Source organism: Hyla sarda, chromosome 3 (genome assembly GCF_029499605.1).
Source record: "Hyla sarda isolate aHylSar1 chromosome 3, aHylSar1.hap1, whole genome shotgun sequence".
In the NCBI taxonomy this organism is placed as follows: Eukaryota; Metazoa; Chordata; class Amphibia; order Anura; family Hylidae; genus Hyla; species Hyla sarda.
Genome location: NC_079191.1, coordinates 93178108 through 93195851, shown reverse-complemented (window position 1 = coordinate 93195851; position 17744 = coordinate 93178108). Strand labels below are relative to the sequence as shown.

Here is a 17744-nt window from a genome sequence, read left to right as displayed (position 1 = left end):
CACAGGGGGCATTATGTGTGGGGCACAGCACAGGGGGCATTATATGTGTGGGGCACAGCACAGGGGGTATTATATGTGTGGGGCACAGCACAGGGGGTATTATATGTGTGGGGCACAGCACATGGGGCATTATATCATATAATGCCCCCTGTGCTGTGCCCCACACATATAATACCCCCTGTGCTGTGCCCCACACATATAATACCCCCTGTGCTGTGCCCCACACATATAATGCCCCCTGTGCTGTGCCCCCCACACATATAATTTATATGTGTGGGCACAGCACAGGGGGCATTATGTGTGAGGGGCAAAGCACAGGGGGCCCCCCTGTCATGTGCTCTTAACATATAGTGCCTCCAGTGCTTTGCCCTGCAGCACCTCACATTAAAAATTCCCCTTTCTCTTCCCCCCCCCCCCCCCCCCTAAGTTTTTAAATCCCCCTCCCCCTCCGATACAGTGCCCTTAACAGTGGCACATATTCTGTCCCCCAAATCCCCTGGGCCCTGAGCATACTCTTCTTACTTACTGTATGCTGGCCGCGGGGACGGGATTCCGGGCGCGGGCACGATGATGTGACGTCATCGCGCCGGCCTGCAGAGGATCACGTCCCCGCAGCTCACACGCTGTGTACTCACAGCGTGTGACTGCCTAGGTTAGTGAATGGTGGAGCGGAAGCTTACAGCTTCGGCTCCACCATTCTAGGGGGCGGGGGGCAGCAATCTCGGGGGGGGGGGGGGGGCAATTGCCCCGTTGCCCCCCCCCCCTGGATCCGCCTCTGCTTGGTGCCCTGTATAGTATAAGGGAGTAAGTATGTGTGTTGGGGGGAGAGGGTAGAGGGATTGGATTCCCCCTATAAAGTAGGTTGGTAATGCCCTAGTAGGTAGGTAGTAGGTAATGCCCCCAGTATGAAGGTAGTAGGTCATGCCCCCAGTTGGTAGGTTGTAGGTGATGCCCCCAGGTAGGTCGTAAGTAATGAGCCAAACAGGTAGACAGTAGGTAATGCCCCAGTAGGTAGTGCCCAAAGGCAGGTAGTGCCCCCAGGTAGATAATACCCCCAAATACCCCCAGTAGGTAGTAGGTAATGCCCCCGAGGTAGGTAATGCACCCAGTAGATAGTGCACCCCCCCAGGTAGGTAATGCCCTTAGTAGGTAGTTCCCTTAATAGGTAGTGCCCTAGGTATGTAATGTCCCCAGTAGATAGTGTCCATAGGTAGACACATGCCTCCAGATAGATAGATAGATAGATCAGTGTGGTGTCTCCAGCTGTTGCAAAACTAGAACTCCCAGCATGCCTGGACAGCCAAAGTCATGCTGGGAGGTGTAGTTTTGCAACAGCTGGAGCCCCCGGTTGGGAAACACTGAGATATAACATACAGATAGATAGATAGATAGATGGACATTAGATAGATAGATACAGGGGTGAAGTCCTGGAAGAAAAAGTGTGGGAACTCACACAAGATTTCCACTCAAGGACTGGTCCTGCAGTACTCTTGATAATGGGAACAGGGTTCCTGCAGTGGAAAAAGTGCAGGAACTCCATTCCCATGAGTTCCTGCAGGACTTGAGCCCTGGATAGATAGATAGATAGATAGATAGATAGATAATCAGTGTTTCCCAACCATGGAGCCTCCAGCTGTTGCAAAACTATAACTTTCAGCATGCCCGGACAACCAAAGGCATGCTGGGAGTTATAGTCTTGCAACAGTTGGAGGCACTGTAGTAGGGAAACATATAAGAGACATAAGATAGATATAAGATAGATAGGAGATAGATAGATAGATAGATAGATATGAGATAGATAAATAGATAGATATGAGACAGATAGTGTGGTGGCGCAGTACGGGATGGTATGTCCCCCGCTTCTCCTGTCCTGTCAGGCAGAGTCTCTCCATGTCCCCAGGGCCCCCTTAATGTGTTATCCCCTATGTACATAAGTTGTATAATAAAATGTACTGTTTATTTAATAGCTGTTACCATGTGATTGTTACCCAGGAGGCACTAGTGACCAGGTGAAAAGTGACCTATGGGCTCCTTGCACAGCCCCCCTATAAAACCAGGGGAAGGGCTGCAATCTCTCTCTTAACTCATTACTATCCTTGCTGAGGTCCAGTGCAGTTGCCTCAGAAAGTGTCCAGAGCATTGGAGGCCTCAAGCCTAAAGTCTGTAGCCACAGTCAGCTCAAGCAAGCTCAAAGTCATCTTCATGTCAATTGTCAAGTCAGTCAAGTCAAGACTTCTATATAGTCACCGTGGCCTGCACTAAAATGTCTCTACATACTGCAAGTCCCAGCAAGCCTGCGAGGTCCCCCTGTGTCACTGGTCACCTCCTTGGGATATTGGCTGTACTGGATAGACTGTATCACCTGTCTACCCTCAGTAAAGCTACCATTGTCCGTAACTTGGCGTCGGTGTCTTCATTGCCCCCATGCCGAGCCCAGGAACAGCGGTATTACCTTCAGGTGGTTATAGATAAATCACACCCTAGCGTCACTACAAGAAGGGGTTAATAACATCTGCCCCTAGGGTTATAATAGCAACCCTGCATGCACCCCGCTGACACCACAATAGATAGATATGAGATAGATATGAGATAGATAGGTAGATAGATATGAGATAGATAGATAGATATGAGATAGGTAGATAGATAGATATGAGATAGATTGATTGATAGATAGATAGATATGAGATAGATAGATATGAGATAGATAGATAGATAGATAGATATGAGATAGATTGATAGATAGATAGATAGATAGATAGATAGATAGATATGAGATAGATAGATAGATAGATATGAGATAGATAGATAGATATGAGATAGATAGATAGATAGATATGAGATAGATATGAGATAGATAGATAGATAGATTGATAGATATGAGATAGATCAGGGGTAGGCAACCTTTTGGTAGTGCTGTGCCCACGTTTTTTTCAAAGACGCTTGGTGTGTCGACAACATGGGTGTGGCTTGCTGTGGGTGTGGCTTGCTGTGGGTGTGGCTTGCTGTGGGTGTGTTTAACCCCTTAAGGACGCAGGACGTAAATGTACGTCCTGGTGAGGTGGTACTTAACGCACCAGGACGTACATTTACGTCCTGTGCATAACCGCGGGCATCGGAGCGATGCCCGTGTCATGCGCGGCTGATCCCGGCTGCTGATCGCAGCCAGGGACCCGCCGGTAATGGCCGACGCCCGCGATCTCGCGGGCGTCCGCCATTAACCCCTCAGGTGCCGATTTGACCCATTAACCCCATTAACCCATCAGTGCGCGATTTGAATGAATGATCGGATCGCCCGAAGCGCTGCTGCGGGGATCCGATCATTCATAACGCCGCACGGAGGTCCCCTCTCCTTCCTCCGTCCGGCTCCCGGCGTCTCCTGCTCTGGTCTGTGATCGAGCAGACCAGAGCAGAAGATCGCCGATAACACTGATCTGTTCTATGTCCTATACATAGAACAGATCAGTATTAGCAATCATGGTATTGCTATGAATAGTCCCCTATGGGGACTATTCAAGTGTAAAAAAAAATTTAAAAAAATGTAAAAGTAAAAAAAAAGTGAAAAATCCCCTCCCCCAATAAAAAAAGTAAAACGTCCGTTTTTTCCTATTTTACCCCCAAAAAGCGTAAAAATTTTTTTTTTATAGACATATTTGGTATCGCCGCGTGCGTAAATGTCTGATCTATTAAAATAAAATGTTAATGATCCCGTACGGTGAACGGCGTGAACGGAAAAAAAAAAGTCCAAAATTCCTACTTTTTTTAATACATTTTACATTTAATACATTTTTTTAAAATGTATTAAAAGTTTTTTATATGCAAATGTTGTATCAAAAAAAAGTACAGATCATGGCGCAAAAAATGAGCCCCCATATCGCCGCTTATACGCAAAAATAAAAAAGTTAGAGGTCATCAAAATAAAGGGATTATAAACGTACTAATTTGGTTAAAAAGTTTGTGATTTTTTTTAAGCGCAACAATAATATAAAGGTACGTAATAATGGGTATCATTTTAATCGTATTGACCCTCAGAATAAAGAACACACGTCATTTTTACCATAAATTGTACGGCGTGAAAACAAAACCTTCCAAAATTAGCAAAATTGCGTTTTTTGTTTTAATTTCCCCACAAAAATAGTGTTTTTTGGTTGCGCCATACATTTTATGATATAATGAGTGATGTCATTACAAAGGACAACTGGTCGCGCAAAAAACAAGCCCTCATACTAGTCTGTGGATGAAAATATAAAAGAGTTATGATTTTTAGAAGGCGAGGAGGAAAAAATGAAAACGTAAAAATTAAATTGTCTGAGTCCTTAAGGCCAAAATGGGCTGAGTCCTTAAGGGATTAATGTGGGTGTGGCTTGTCACAGGGTGGGTTTTTTACAGAATTGTCCCTATATATTGTTCTCCCTGTAAGGACCATACAGTGAGAACAACAATTTTAACTCAGAACTGTATAATACAGACCCCAGAATCAGTCCACATCCCAATAAATACCCCAGAATCAGTCCCCACCATATGCAGACCCAAGAATCACCACCCACCATAATACAGACCCCTGAATCACCACCCACCATAATACAGACCCCACCATAATACAGACCCCACCATAATACAGACCCCAGAATCAGACCCCACCACAATACAGACCTCAGAAACACCATCTGCCATAATACAAACACCAGAATCACCACCCACCATAATACAAACCCCAGAATCACCACCCACCATAATACAGACCCCAGAATCAGACCCCACTATAATACAGACCCCAGAATCAGACTCCACCATAATACAGACCCCAGAATCACCGCCCACCATAATACAGACCCTAGAATCAGACCCCACCATAATACAGACCTCAGAATCACCACACCATAATACAGACCCTAGAATCAGACTCCACCATAATACAGACCCCAGAATCACCGCCCACCATAATACAGACCCTAGAATCAGACCCCACCATAATACAGACCTCAGAATCACCACACACCATAATACAGACCCTAGAATCACCATAATACAGACCTCAGAATCACCACACACCATAATACAGACCCTAGAATCAGACCCCACCATATACAGACCCCAGAATCAGACTCCACCATAATACAGACCCCAGAATCACCGCCCACCATAATACAGACCCTAGAATCAGACCCCACCATAATACAGACCTCAGAATCACCACACACCATAATACAGACCCTAGAATCACCACCCACCATAATACAGACCCCAAAATCACCACACACCATAATACAGACCCTAGAATCAGACCCCACCATAATACAGACCTCAGAATCACCACACACCATAATACAGACCCTAGAATCAGACCCCACCATATACAGACCCCAGAATCAGACCCCACCATAATACAGACCCCTGAATCAGACCCCACCATAATACAGACTCCAGAATCACCACTCACCATAATACAGACCCCTGAATCTCCACCCACCATAATGCACACCCCAAAATCACCACCCACCATAATACACAACTCAGAATCACCACCCACCATAATACAGACCCCAGAATCACCACACACCATAATACAGACCCCAGAATCAGACCCCATCATAATACAGACCCCTGAATCAGACCCCACCATAATACAGACCCCAGAATCAGACCCCACCATAATACAGACCCCTGAATCAGACTCCCACCATAATACAGACCCCAGAATCACCACCCTCTTTAATACAGACCCCAGAATCAGACCCCACCATAATAGAGACCCCAGAATCAGATCCCTCCATAATACAGACTCCCCCCCCCCCCACACACACACACATAATGCAGACCCCAGTCGTGTTGTGCAATAGTATACATACAGTTACATTAACTGACTCACAATTCCCATCTTTTATGATTAGCATCATCTTCTTTCTTTGTGTTCTCCATCTGGCTTAGACCGACATGGCAACTTCTTCCAGCCAAAACCCATCACTGCAGCATCTGCAAGACAAACATCTTAGTTTCTGCATTTTTCCAGTGCAGTCCCCAGAAGTGCAGAATTCAGTGGAGTGTATTCCATTCCAAACAGTGTTACACAGTAGGCTGCATTTCAGTGACATGTCTTCGCCTTTGTCAAGCACTAGAAATGACGAATCATAGCCTGCTCTGTAACTCTGTTTGGAATGGAATAAACTCCACTGAATTGCACGTTATACTTTGGTGTGCTGCGATTTTCCTTGGATATAGGTAGCTAGCTAGGTTGGTAGGCAGCCAATTAGGTAGGTATCACAAAAAAGGGCAGCAGCAACTCCAATAAGGGGCAAAAAAGAAGGTGTTCAAGCTTGAAAATGGTTTGGTGAGCAAACTGAAACGTCGCCTCACATTGTGTGAATAAACACCTTCTTTTTTGCACCTTATTGGATTTGCTGCTGCCCTTTTTTGTGATGTACAAGTGGAGTCCTGGACCTGGATTCCTGGCTGACGGCACCCGTGCACTTTCTTCTGGGGATGTGCTGCTCTCATCTGGTTTTTCAATTAGTAAGGTAGCTATGTAGAGATGGAGGTTCATAGGTAGGTAGCCAGGTAGGTAAGTGGTAGGTAAGTGGTAAGGTTGGAAGCCAGGTAGGGAAGTAGCCAGGCAGGTAATTAGGTAGTTTTAACGTAGGTAAATAGCCTGGCAGGTAACTAGGTAGGTAACCAGGTAGGGAAATAGCCAGCCAGGTAACTAGGTAGGTTGCCAGGTAGGAAAGTAGCCAGGCAGGTAACTAGGTAGGTTGCCAGGTAGGGAAATAGCCAAACAGGTAACTATTTAGGTTGACAGGTATGGAGGTATAAGGGCAGGTAATTGGCTAGGTAGCCAGGTATGGAAGTAACCAGTGCGCCTCCACATCATCACCCTCCCCCCTCACCTGCACACACACCCCACATTTCCTTCACATCATCACCCCCCCTCTCATCTACACCCCCCTTCACCTCCTTTGCATCATCACCCCTCACCTCCTCCACATCATCACCGCCCTCTCACCTGCACACACACCATCACCCCCCTCTCACCTCCTCCACATCATCACCCCCCTCACCACCTCCCCATCATCACCTCCCCTCTCACCTCTTCCACATCATCACCGCCCTCTCACCTGCACACACACCATCACCCCCCTCTCACCTCCTCCACATCATCACCCCCCTCACCACCTCCCCATCATCACCTCCCCTCTCACCTCTTCCACATCATCACCCCCCCTCTCACCTCCTCCACATCATCACCCCCCTCTCACCTCCTCCACATCATCACCCCCCCCTCACCTCCTCCACATCACCCCCCTCTCACCTCCTCCACATCATCAACCCCCCCTCACCTCCTCCACATCACCCCCCTCTCACCTCCTCCACATCATCACCCCCCCCTCTCGCCTCTTCCACATCATCACCCCCCCTCTCACCTCCTCCACATCATCACCCCCCCTCTCACTTCTTCCACATCATCACCCCCCCTCACCCCTTCCACATCATCACTCCCCTCCTCTTCCAAATCACTCCCCCCCTCTTCCACATCATCATCACCTCCCCTCTCCAGCTGATGCCAGGATGATTAAAAAAATAAAAATAAAAAAAAACTTTTACTCGCCTATACGTAGGCAAAGATCTCCTCAGCAGCACAGGCTGGCTGCGTACTTCTACCGCTATAGTGCAGGCGCCGATGAGTGACGTCATCGTCGCCTGCACTGCTTGGGGGCAGAGTTCACAGGTCTCCTCTCAGCCGCAGGTCCTGTGGCTCACACTGAGAGGAGGCTTAAGCTGTGTGTGCGTGTGCGCACACAGCTTAAAGCGGCGATTGCTCTCCTGGGGATCCGGGACAAGTGTCCTTGATCCCCATTAGTGGAGTGAGCGTCTCTCTGCCCGGAGCCCGCGTGCCGCTCGAAAGCACCCCGCGTGCCATGAGTGACACGCGTGCCAGGGGTTGCCGACCCCAGAGATAGATAATAGATAGATAGATAGATAATAGATAGATAATAGATAGATGGATAGATAGATATGAGATATAGATAGATAGATAGATAGATATGAGATAGATAGATAATATATAGTATTATTTTATTTATTTATATAGCGCCTACAGATTCCGCAGCGCTTACAATTATGGGGTACAAACAAAGACAAGTATCAGACATAATATTACACAATAACTATTCAAACAAGAGGTGTGGGGATATGTTGAGGATATGTTGAGGCCAATTAAAGAATGTTATAGGCCTGTCTGAAGAGATGTGTTTTTTGGCCACATTTGATACTATGGATGTTGTTGTTGAGTCTGAGGGATTGAGGGATAGCATTCCAGAGAATCGGTGCAGCACGAGTGAAGTCTTGGAGACGGGAGTGAGAAGTTCGGATTATAGAAGATGTTAGTGTGAGATCATTAGCAGATCGGAGAGAAAGTGTAGGATGGTAGACGGAGATGAGAGAGGAGATGTAGGGAGGTGCAGCATTGTGGAGAGCTTTGTGTGTGAGACTGAGGATTTTGTACTGTATTATGGACTGAATTGGTAACCAGTGTAGTGACTGGCACAGGGAGGAGGCGTCGGTGTAGTGGCTGGAGAGGAAGATGAGTCTAGATAGATATGAGATAGATAGATAGATATGAGATAGATAGATAGATAGATAGAAAGAAAGATATGAGATAGATATATACATAGATAGATATGAGATAGATATTAAATAGATAGATAAATAGATAGATAGAAGATAGATAGATCAGTGTTTCGAAGCCAGGATGCTTGGTTTCGCAACAGCTGGTGGCACCTTGCTCAGGAAACATTGAGAAATTGCCCATTTATCACCCACTGGCCCCTAAACAGCAATTTGTCCCCTTCCCTCTTTCCCCCAGAAAGTTACCTTATTGATGGGTGGCCTCAGCGCAGGCTTGTGTCGGAACTATGGCGAGCTCTGATCCCACTTCTGAAATGGAGAGAATGAAAAATAGCTGGGCACTATGGAGGGGACTCATAACAGCTAAACAGCAGTGAGAGCACTAAAACCACCTTGTCACCACTCTGAAGGTTTAAAATAAGAACGTATTGCAAATAAGTGTAAGCACCATAAAATCTATTTTCCTGTATTTTTATCCAAGTAAAATGGGGCTTTAAAAAATGCATATGTGTATGTAGATTATAGGGTATATTGTTGAATGAAGAAGGGGGGACTGATAAGAAAACATTGTAGGCCTGCTTACAGCAAATCTAGGGCATTCTTAAAGTGTACCTGTCATTTGCAAAAACATTTTATATAATGCAGATAATAACATTATATGTATATTTGTGATATAAATTGATTAAAAAAAGTTGTATATTATTGGGTGAAAAAACCCTGTCTTGTCCCTGCAGCTGTGTCTCTGTGCAGAGACAGAATACAGGAAGTGTGGGCGCCAAGCAGGACTCTGTACACTGAGGACAAGCAGGGCTCTGTACACTGAGGACAAGCAGGGCTTTGTACAATGAGGACAAGCAGGGCTCTGTACACTGAGGACAAGCAGGACTCTGTACACTGAGGACAAGCAGGGCTCTGTACAATGAGGACAAGCAGGGCTCTGTGCACTGAGGACAAGCAGGACTCTGTACACTAAGGACAAGCAGGGCTCTGTACACTGAGGACAAGCAGGGCTCTGTACAATGAGGACAAGCAGGGCTCTGTACACTGAGGACAAGCAGGACTCTGTACACTGAGGACAAGCAGGGCTCTGTACAATGAGGACAAGCAGGGCTCTGTGCACTGAGGACAAGCAGGACTCTGTACACTGAGGACAAGCAGGGCTCTGTACACTGAGGACAAGCAGGGCTCTGTACAATGAGGACAAGCAGGGCCCTGTACACTGAGGACAAGCAGGGCTCTGTGCACTGAGGACAAGCAGGGCGCTGTGCACTGAGGACAAGCAGGGCGCTGTGCACTGAGGACAAGCAGGGCTCTGTATACTGAGGACAAGCAGGGCTCTGTGCACTGAGGACAAGCAGGGCTCTGTGCACTGAGGACAAGCAGGGCTCTGTACACTGAGAACAAGCAGGGTGCTGTGCACTGATGACAAGCAGGGCTCTGTACACTGAGGACAAGCAGGGCTCTGTACACTGAGGACAAGCAGGGCTCTGTACACTGAGGACAAGCAGGGCTCTGTACACTGAGAACAAGCAGGGTGCTGTGCACTGATGACAAGCAGGGCTCTGTACACTGAGGACAAGCAGGGCTCTGTACACTGAGGACAAGCAGGGCTCTGTACACTGAGGACAAGCAGGGCTCTGTGCACTGAGGACAAGCAGGGCTCTGTACACTGAGGACAAGCAGGGGTCTGTGCACTGAGGACAAGCAGGGCTCTGTGCACTGAGGGCAAGCAGGGCTCTGTACACTAAGGACATGCAGGGCTCTGTACACTGAGGACAAGCAGGGCTCTGTACACTGAGGACAAGCAGGGCTCTGTGCACTGAGGACAAGCAGGGCTCTGTACACTGAGGACAAGAAGGGCTCTGTACACTGAGGACAAGCAGGACTCTGAACACTGAGGACAAGCAGGGCTCTGTACACTGAGGATGAGCAGGGCTCTATACACTGAGAACAAGCAGGGCTCTCTACACTGAGGACAAGCAGGGCTCTGTGCACTGAGGACAAGCAGGGCTCTGTACACTGAGGACAAGAAGGGCTCTGTACACTGAGGACAAGCAGGACTCTGAACACTGAGGACAAGCAGGGCTCTGTACACTGAGGATGAGCAGGGCTCTATACACTGAGAACAAGCAGGGCTCTCTACACTGAGGACAAGCAGGGTTCTGTACACCGAGGACAAAAAGGGCTCTGTGCACTGAGGCCAAGCAGGGCTCTGTACACTGAGGACAAAAAGGGCTCTGTGCACTGAGGATCTGTGACATCCCCCCTGACCCCTGAGCAAGCTAATTGACAAGCCAGGAGCCTGTACAGAGCCCTGCTTGTCCTGCCCTCACTTCCTGTATTTGGTCTCCACACAGAGACACACAGACAATAGCTGCAGGGACAGACAGAGATGAGTGAGGAGATGTGTGGAGACACTGTGGAGAGCTTTGTGGGCAAGAGTGAGGAGTTTATATTGTATTCTAAAGTGAATGGGCAACCAGTAGAGGTGTTGGTATTGTGGCTGAATAGGAAGTTGCTAAGATGAGCCTGGCTAGTGCATTCAGGATAGATTAGAAAAGGAGGAGTTTGAGGAAGATAAGATTTATTAGTAAAGAGTGACAATAAAGACAAGACAAGAATGTATTAGGTATTAGAGTGACAGTAAAAGTTTTAGCTAATTTGTCAAACGGTAAGTACTACAAAGCAATTAAGTAATAAAGCATTTTTTTTTTAAAGATGGGGATTCTAATATCAATTCATTTAAATGGGTACTCTCATTAAATTAAATAGATTATGCATAAATAAAAATCTTTGTAATATATGTTATTTAAAAAAAAATCTCGCTTTCACTGTTTATTTTACATATGAAATCCTGGCCACTAGGTGTCACCCTATGTGGTCCAGGAATCATTCCCCCCCCCCCAGTGTCGGGCACGTTCGGTCCACTGCTGGCCAGGCAGCGTGGTCCGAATATGCGTCCTCCTCTCGCTCTCTGCCTGTATATGAAACAGGCAGAGAGTGAGAGCGAGCACAGTGCTCGTGCGCACGCGACGTGCGTAATTTAAATATCCCCCGCCCCCTGCATCTCGCTCTTCTTATTGGCTGTAGTCTCTCAGAATCAGGAGAGAGAGATGGGCGAAAGCCGGCCGGCCAGGCTTCATATGACGTTGCGCCTGCCGGGCCCCTCCCACCTCCTGCCCTCCGCAGAGAGCTCAACACTGAGCTACCAAAGAGGCTATTAAAAAGGTATTTTAATGGGGTTTAACATAGAAATAAATACAGGGATAGAGGTAGTTAGTGTCAGGGACAGATGGGGAGGGGGATTAGGAAAAGTTTAGTTAATGATAGCTACTCTTTAAATAATTTTATGGAAAAGCCATTAATACAGTCCCTTACTATATGTAGACCTACATTTCGTAAACCCACTTATTGCAAGTGCAGCTTTTCTACCTTCAAACACCACTGAACTTTTTCTTACCCTGAAATCGCAGCCTTATTTCACTGATATTTAATTGGCTTAACTGCCATGGTTGATGATCTACCTTACGTCTATGCTAGATTGACAAAAAATGTGGCACTCTGCCAACCACAGGACTCCCGTGTAGGCGTACAAAGAACCACCACTGATGGTTCATGAAAGAGTAGATGTAAAATAAAAAGTTGTGCAGAACTTATTGTGGTTAGAATATGTTAACATGGGATGTGACATGAATACATTTATGACAGAAAGACATATATTAGAGAATTAATTATGTAAATTATCGAGAATAAACACTTGCACAAAGTTGTCCAGTGTTATCTGGGTTATATGGAATAAACTCAATTTAGCAACAAGTGAACGAGAAAAAATCTATTATAAGAGAAATGTTTTAAAATATTTTCTCTGTAATTTTTCCTAAGTATATATGTTAAAAAGGACCTGTGGCAAACTCCCCAAAATTTTAGATTTTGTTGTCATTTAATGAAAACGTCCTTGTGTTCCCGAGATATGTGATTTTATATTTTGACAAATCAGTCAGATGGGGGTGAACTTAAATGTATTACTTGGAGTGACTGGGTGGGTGATGGGTGGGATTATGCAGTCAGGGGGGTGTATATTAGGTATACACACCCCTTAATGTAAAATATTCACCCCCCCTTACAGTATAATCCCACCCATCAACTAATAGCCACTCCCATTATTAAAATTAAATGCATTCCTTTCTTACTGATTCCCTGAATTGTCAGACAAACTATATACCCTCATATCTCAGGAAGGCATATAAAGAAACTGCAATAAGGCGTTGATGAGGGCACCCTGAGATATTTTATAAGAATATAATCTAATTTTTTTAGGGTTCACAAAGGTCCTCTTTAAATTTGTTGCATAATTAAGAATGGACATACCTTACTATAACAATGTCCAAAAAGAAAGAGTTCTTTAGAGTTTAAAAGGGTTATCCAGCATTAGAAAGCTTTTTCACAATCCAAATGTTTTATGAAATTGTTCACTATAAACAACCAATCATATCGCTTCTTTCATTTTTGAAAAGGCCTCTGAAAAATGAAAGAAGCGATCTGATTGGTTGCTATGGGCAACTCAGCAAATTTTTCTCTGGATAGGTTTTGATAAATCTCCCCCTAGTGTTTTTTTTTTTTTTTTTTCTGAAAATGAATGTCCGAGATTTAACCCCTTAAGGACTCAGCCCATTTTGGCCTTAAGGACTCAGACAATTTAATTTTTACGTTTTCATTTTTTCCTCCTCGCCTTCTAAAAATCATAACTCTTTTATATTTTCATCCACAGACTAGTATGAGGGCTTGTTTTTTGCGCGACCAGTTGTCCTTTGTAATGACATCACTCATTATATCATAAAACGTATGGCGCAACTAAAAAACACTATTTTTGTGGGGAAATTAAAAGAAAAACGCAATTTTGCTAATTTTGGAAGGTTTCGTTTTCACGCTGTACAATTTCTCTAAAAAATGACGTGTGTTCTTTATTCTGAGGGTCAATACGATTAAAATGATACCCATTATTACATACTTTTCTATTATTGATGCGCTTAAAAAAAATCACAAACTTTTTAACAAAATTAATACGTTTTTAATCCCTTTATTTTGATGACCTCTAACTTTTTTATTTTTCCGTATAAGCGGCGGTATGGGGGCTAATTTTTTGCGCCATGATCTGTACTTTTTTTTGATACCACATTTGCATATAAAAAACTTTTAATACATTTTTTATAATTTTTTTTTTATAAAATGTATTAAAAAAGTAGCAATTTTGGACTTTTTTTTTTTCGTTCACGCCGTTCACCGTACGGGATCATTAACATTTTATTTTAATAGTTCGGACATTTACGCACGCGGCGATACCAAATATGTCTATAAAATCTATTTTTTACGCTTTTTGGGGGTAAAATAGGAAAAAACGGATGTTTTACTTTTTTATTGGGGGAGGGGATTTTTCACTTTTTTTTTACTTTTACTTTTACATTTTTTTACATTTTTTTACACTTGAATAGTCCCCATAGGGGACTATTCATAGCAATACCATGATTGCTAATACTGATCTGTTCTATGTATAGGACATAGAACAGATCAGTGTTATTGGCTATCTTCTGCTCTGGTCTGCTCGATCACAGACCAGAGCAGGAGATGCCGGGAGCCGGACAGAGGAAGGAGAGGGGACCTCCGTGCGGCGTTATGAATGATCGGATCCCCGCAGCAGCGCTGCGGGCGATCCGATCATTCATTCAAATCGGGCACTGCCGCAGATGCCGGGATCTGTATTGATCCCGGCACCTGAGGGGTTAATGGCGGACGCTCGCGAGATCGCGGGCGTCGGCCACTGCCGGTGGGTCCCTGGCTGCGATCAGCAGCCGGGATCAGCCGCGCATGACACGGGCATCGCTCCGATCCCGCGATTATGCTTAGGACGTAAATGTACGTCCTGGTGCGTTAAGTACCACCGCACCAGGACGTACATTTACGTCCTGCGTCCTTAAGGGGTTAAGAATTAAAGGGGTACTCCACTGGGGATTTTTTTTTTTAAATCAGCTGGTGCCAGAAAGTTAAACAGATTTGTAAATTACTTCTATTTTAAAAACTTAATACTTCCAGTACTTATCAGCTGCTGTATGCTCCACAGGAAGTTCTTTTCTTTTTTAATTTCCTTTTTTTCTGAATACAGTGCTCTCTGCTGACACCTCTGTCCATTTTAGGAACTGTTCCTGATATGGACAGAGGTGTCAGCAGAGAGCACTGTGGTCAGACAGAAAGGAAATCAAAAAGAAAATAACTTTCTCTGTAGTATACAGCAGCTAAAAAGTACTGGAAGGATTAAGATTTTTAAATAGAAGTAGTTTACAAATCTGTTTAACTTTCTGGCACCAGCTGATTTAAAAAAAATGTTTTCCAGTGGAATATCCCTTTACAGGGAATCTGTCATCAGTATCATCTGCTCTAACCTGTTAGTACAGACTTTTAGTACGGGTTGACACTGATAAAAATAATACTTACTGGTCCCTGCTCTGTGCTTCCATTCTGCTGCAATCTTGGTTCTTCAGTACATGCAAATGACCTCCTTCTTTAATTATGTATGTATCTTTAGGGTATGTTCACACTTTGGAATTCCCGTGGAATTCCGTGAGCGGAATTCCGCGCAGTGAACATTCTCATCAGTGTGAACAGGTCTTCCGCAAGACCCGTTCACACTGCGGAATTTCAGCAGCGGACAATTCCACCGCTGAAATTGTTCTTCAAAAAGAAAGAACATGTTCATTCTTTGCGCAGAATTCCGCGAGTACTGCATAGCTGTCAATGGTGACGGCGCAGTGCCCCGCGGTCCTGCTGCCAAAGTATCTTCGGTGGCTGCCTGACGGAATCTCCGCGAGTGGAATTTCACCATGGGAGCTTCCGTAGTGTGAACATACCCTAAGAGATCAGAACTTACTCACAACAGTTCTTTAGGGGTACAAAACATTATCATATGCATAAACTCTACACACCAGCTCATGAAATCCCTATAAGTCTGCTAGAATACTCCCAGGAGGTACAGTGGCATATTATCTGCTAGAAGATTGATGATGCATGAAGGACATTTGCTTTACTGTAATTTTGCCTTGTAGTTGGTTTTATATGTATGCTATATAGCTATAAAAACAGTACCAATAGTGAGTTATTTTATCCTTCTGTGTATGCACAGCAGTAATTTCTTCAATGTTGCCCATTTTGTGGGTTCATAACAAAAAAAAGATCACAAAATTAATAAAATTGAATATTTTATTGCAGGCATCTGAAGGAGTTCCCATGCGCTTTTTCACAAACCTACAGGAGCTGATAGAATTTTACAAAAAGGAAAATGTAGGATTGGTCACACATCTACAGAACCCTGTATTGCAAGAGGAAGAGGGACCTGAAGAACCAGATGAAGACCAGGGTAAGCCATTATATATATATATATATATATATATATATATATTATATAAACACAATTTATATATACCCCAACAACGGTTTTGTTTATCGAGCAGTGTAGCATTTTATGCAGGATTAGTTGTAGTTTTCGGTAGTATTTTTGATTAGATGGGACTCTGTTAGGCTAAGTCTCCACTTGGTTTTTTGTCCTGCGTTTTTAGGGATTAAAAAAACGCCTGAAAAATCGCCAGTGCAATCTACGTCATCATGCGTTTTTTCTGGCATTTTTTCGGACGTTTTTTTCATTTGTTTTGAAATTGCACCTTGGCGTTTTTTTTTTGGTACCCAAAATATGTTGGGTACCAAAATAAAAAAAGGATGCAGCAGTGATGGAAAAAATTTTATTAAACGCAATGTATATATTTTATAATCCAATTATTTTTTAATAAAGTGTGTGTGTGTTTCACTTTTTTTTCTCAATTTTTAAATTTTTTTATGTAGTACTACTCCTCCCAGCATGGAACAGACTGTTCCATGATGAGAGTGATAATACCTGTACTATAGACATATCGCCCCGGGTGTCATTCCTGACACCCGATGCGATCGTCCAAAATATAGCAGAGAAGCGAGCAGGTCTATACATCGCTCGCCTCTCTGCACTATACGCCGGCCAGTGATGTCATTCATATTTTCCGCCCAGAGCTGTGATTGGCCGGATGGTTGCAGCCAATCACAGCTCTGAGGAAAAGATGAATGAATGAGTGACAATCCGGAGTATAGTGCAGAGCAGGGATGCGAGCGATGTATACAGCCGCTCCATCTCTGCTATAGACAGGATGATCACATCGGGTGTCAATAGTGATACCCGCTGCCATCTGTTCTTATCTGCAAGTACAACTACTCCCAACATGGTGCACACTCTGCTCCATGTTGGGAGCTGTAGTACCTGCATTAATAGACAGATCACAGCGAGTGAAACTTCTGACACCCGCTGCGATCTGTCTATTAATGCAGGTACTACAGCTCCCAGCAGGAGGCAGAGTGTGTAGTAGTAGCTGCAGTTATGGAAAGATCATGGCGGATGTCACTCCTCCTGACACCCGCTGTGATCCTCCTGTATAATGTATGGATGCGGCCGGCGTTCTTCTATGGTCCCCTGCACGGCCGTATATATACACATGTTCCTATTTCCCATAGAGAGCTGTGATTGGCTGGAACCATCTGGCCAATCACAGCTCTGCGGGAAATATGAATAAGTGTATATATACATCAGGGCAGGGGACCATAGAAGAGCAGCCGGCCGCATCTATATATTATACAGGAGAATCGCAATGGGCAATCTGTCTATTAGTACAGGTAGTACTACTCCCATCATGGAACAGTGTGTTCCATGCTGGGAGTAGTAGTACTAATTGGCGTTTTGAAAACGCCAAGGAGCTGAAAAAAACGCAAAAAAAGTGAAAAAACACCAAAAGGATAAAAAAAAAACGCCAAAGTGGAAAAATGGCAAGTGGAATTCGAAATTTGCGATTTCTCATTGATTTACAGCGAACATCTGGCCGCATGTGGCAGAATTGGCGTTTTTCTTGGCGTTTTGTCGAAAAAAAAACAAGTGGAGACTTAGCCTTATTGCTTATGAATTGACACAAAATATCTAACCATCTAGCTGCTGTTGTTGTCATTGACCATGACATCTAGGGGGTTAAACCGTCTGGATGATAAACCACCTGGCAGCTGACAAAGGG

General features: G+C 44.6%; 1 protein-coding gene across 3 annotated transcripts in view; it reads left to right on the top strand.

Moving 5' to 3' along the window:
• INPP5D (inositol polyphosphate-5-phosphatase D) overlaps window positions 1-17744 on the top strand; it is a 176873-nt gene that overhangs the window by 37532 nt on the left and 121597 nt on the right. For all 3 annotated transcript variants that reach the window (XM_056564620.1, XM_056564621.1, XM_056564622.1), the window contains exon 3: window positions 15874-16021. In XM_056564620.1, coding sequence (XP_056420595.1) covers window positions 15874-16021 — 148 coding nt within the window. The remainder of the gene's footprint in view (window positions 1-15873; window positions 16022-17744) is intronic.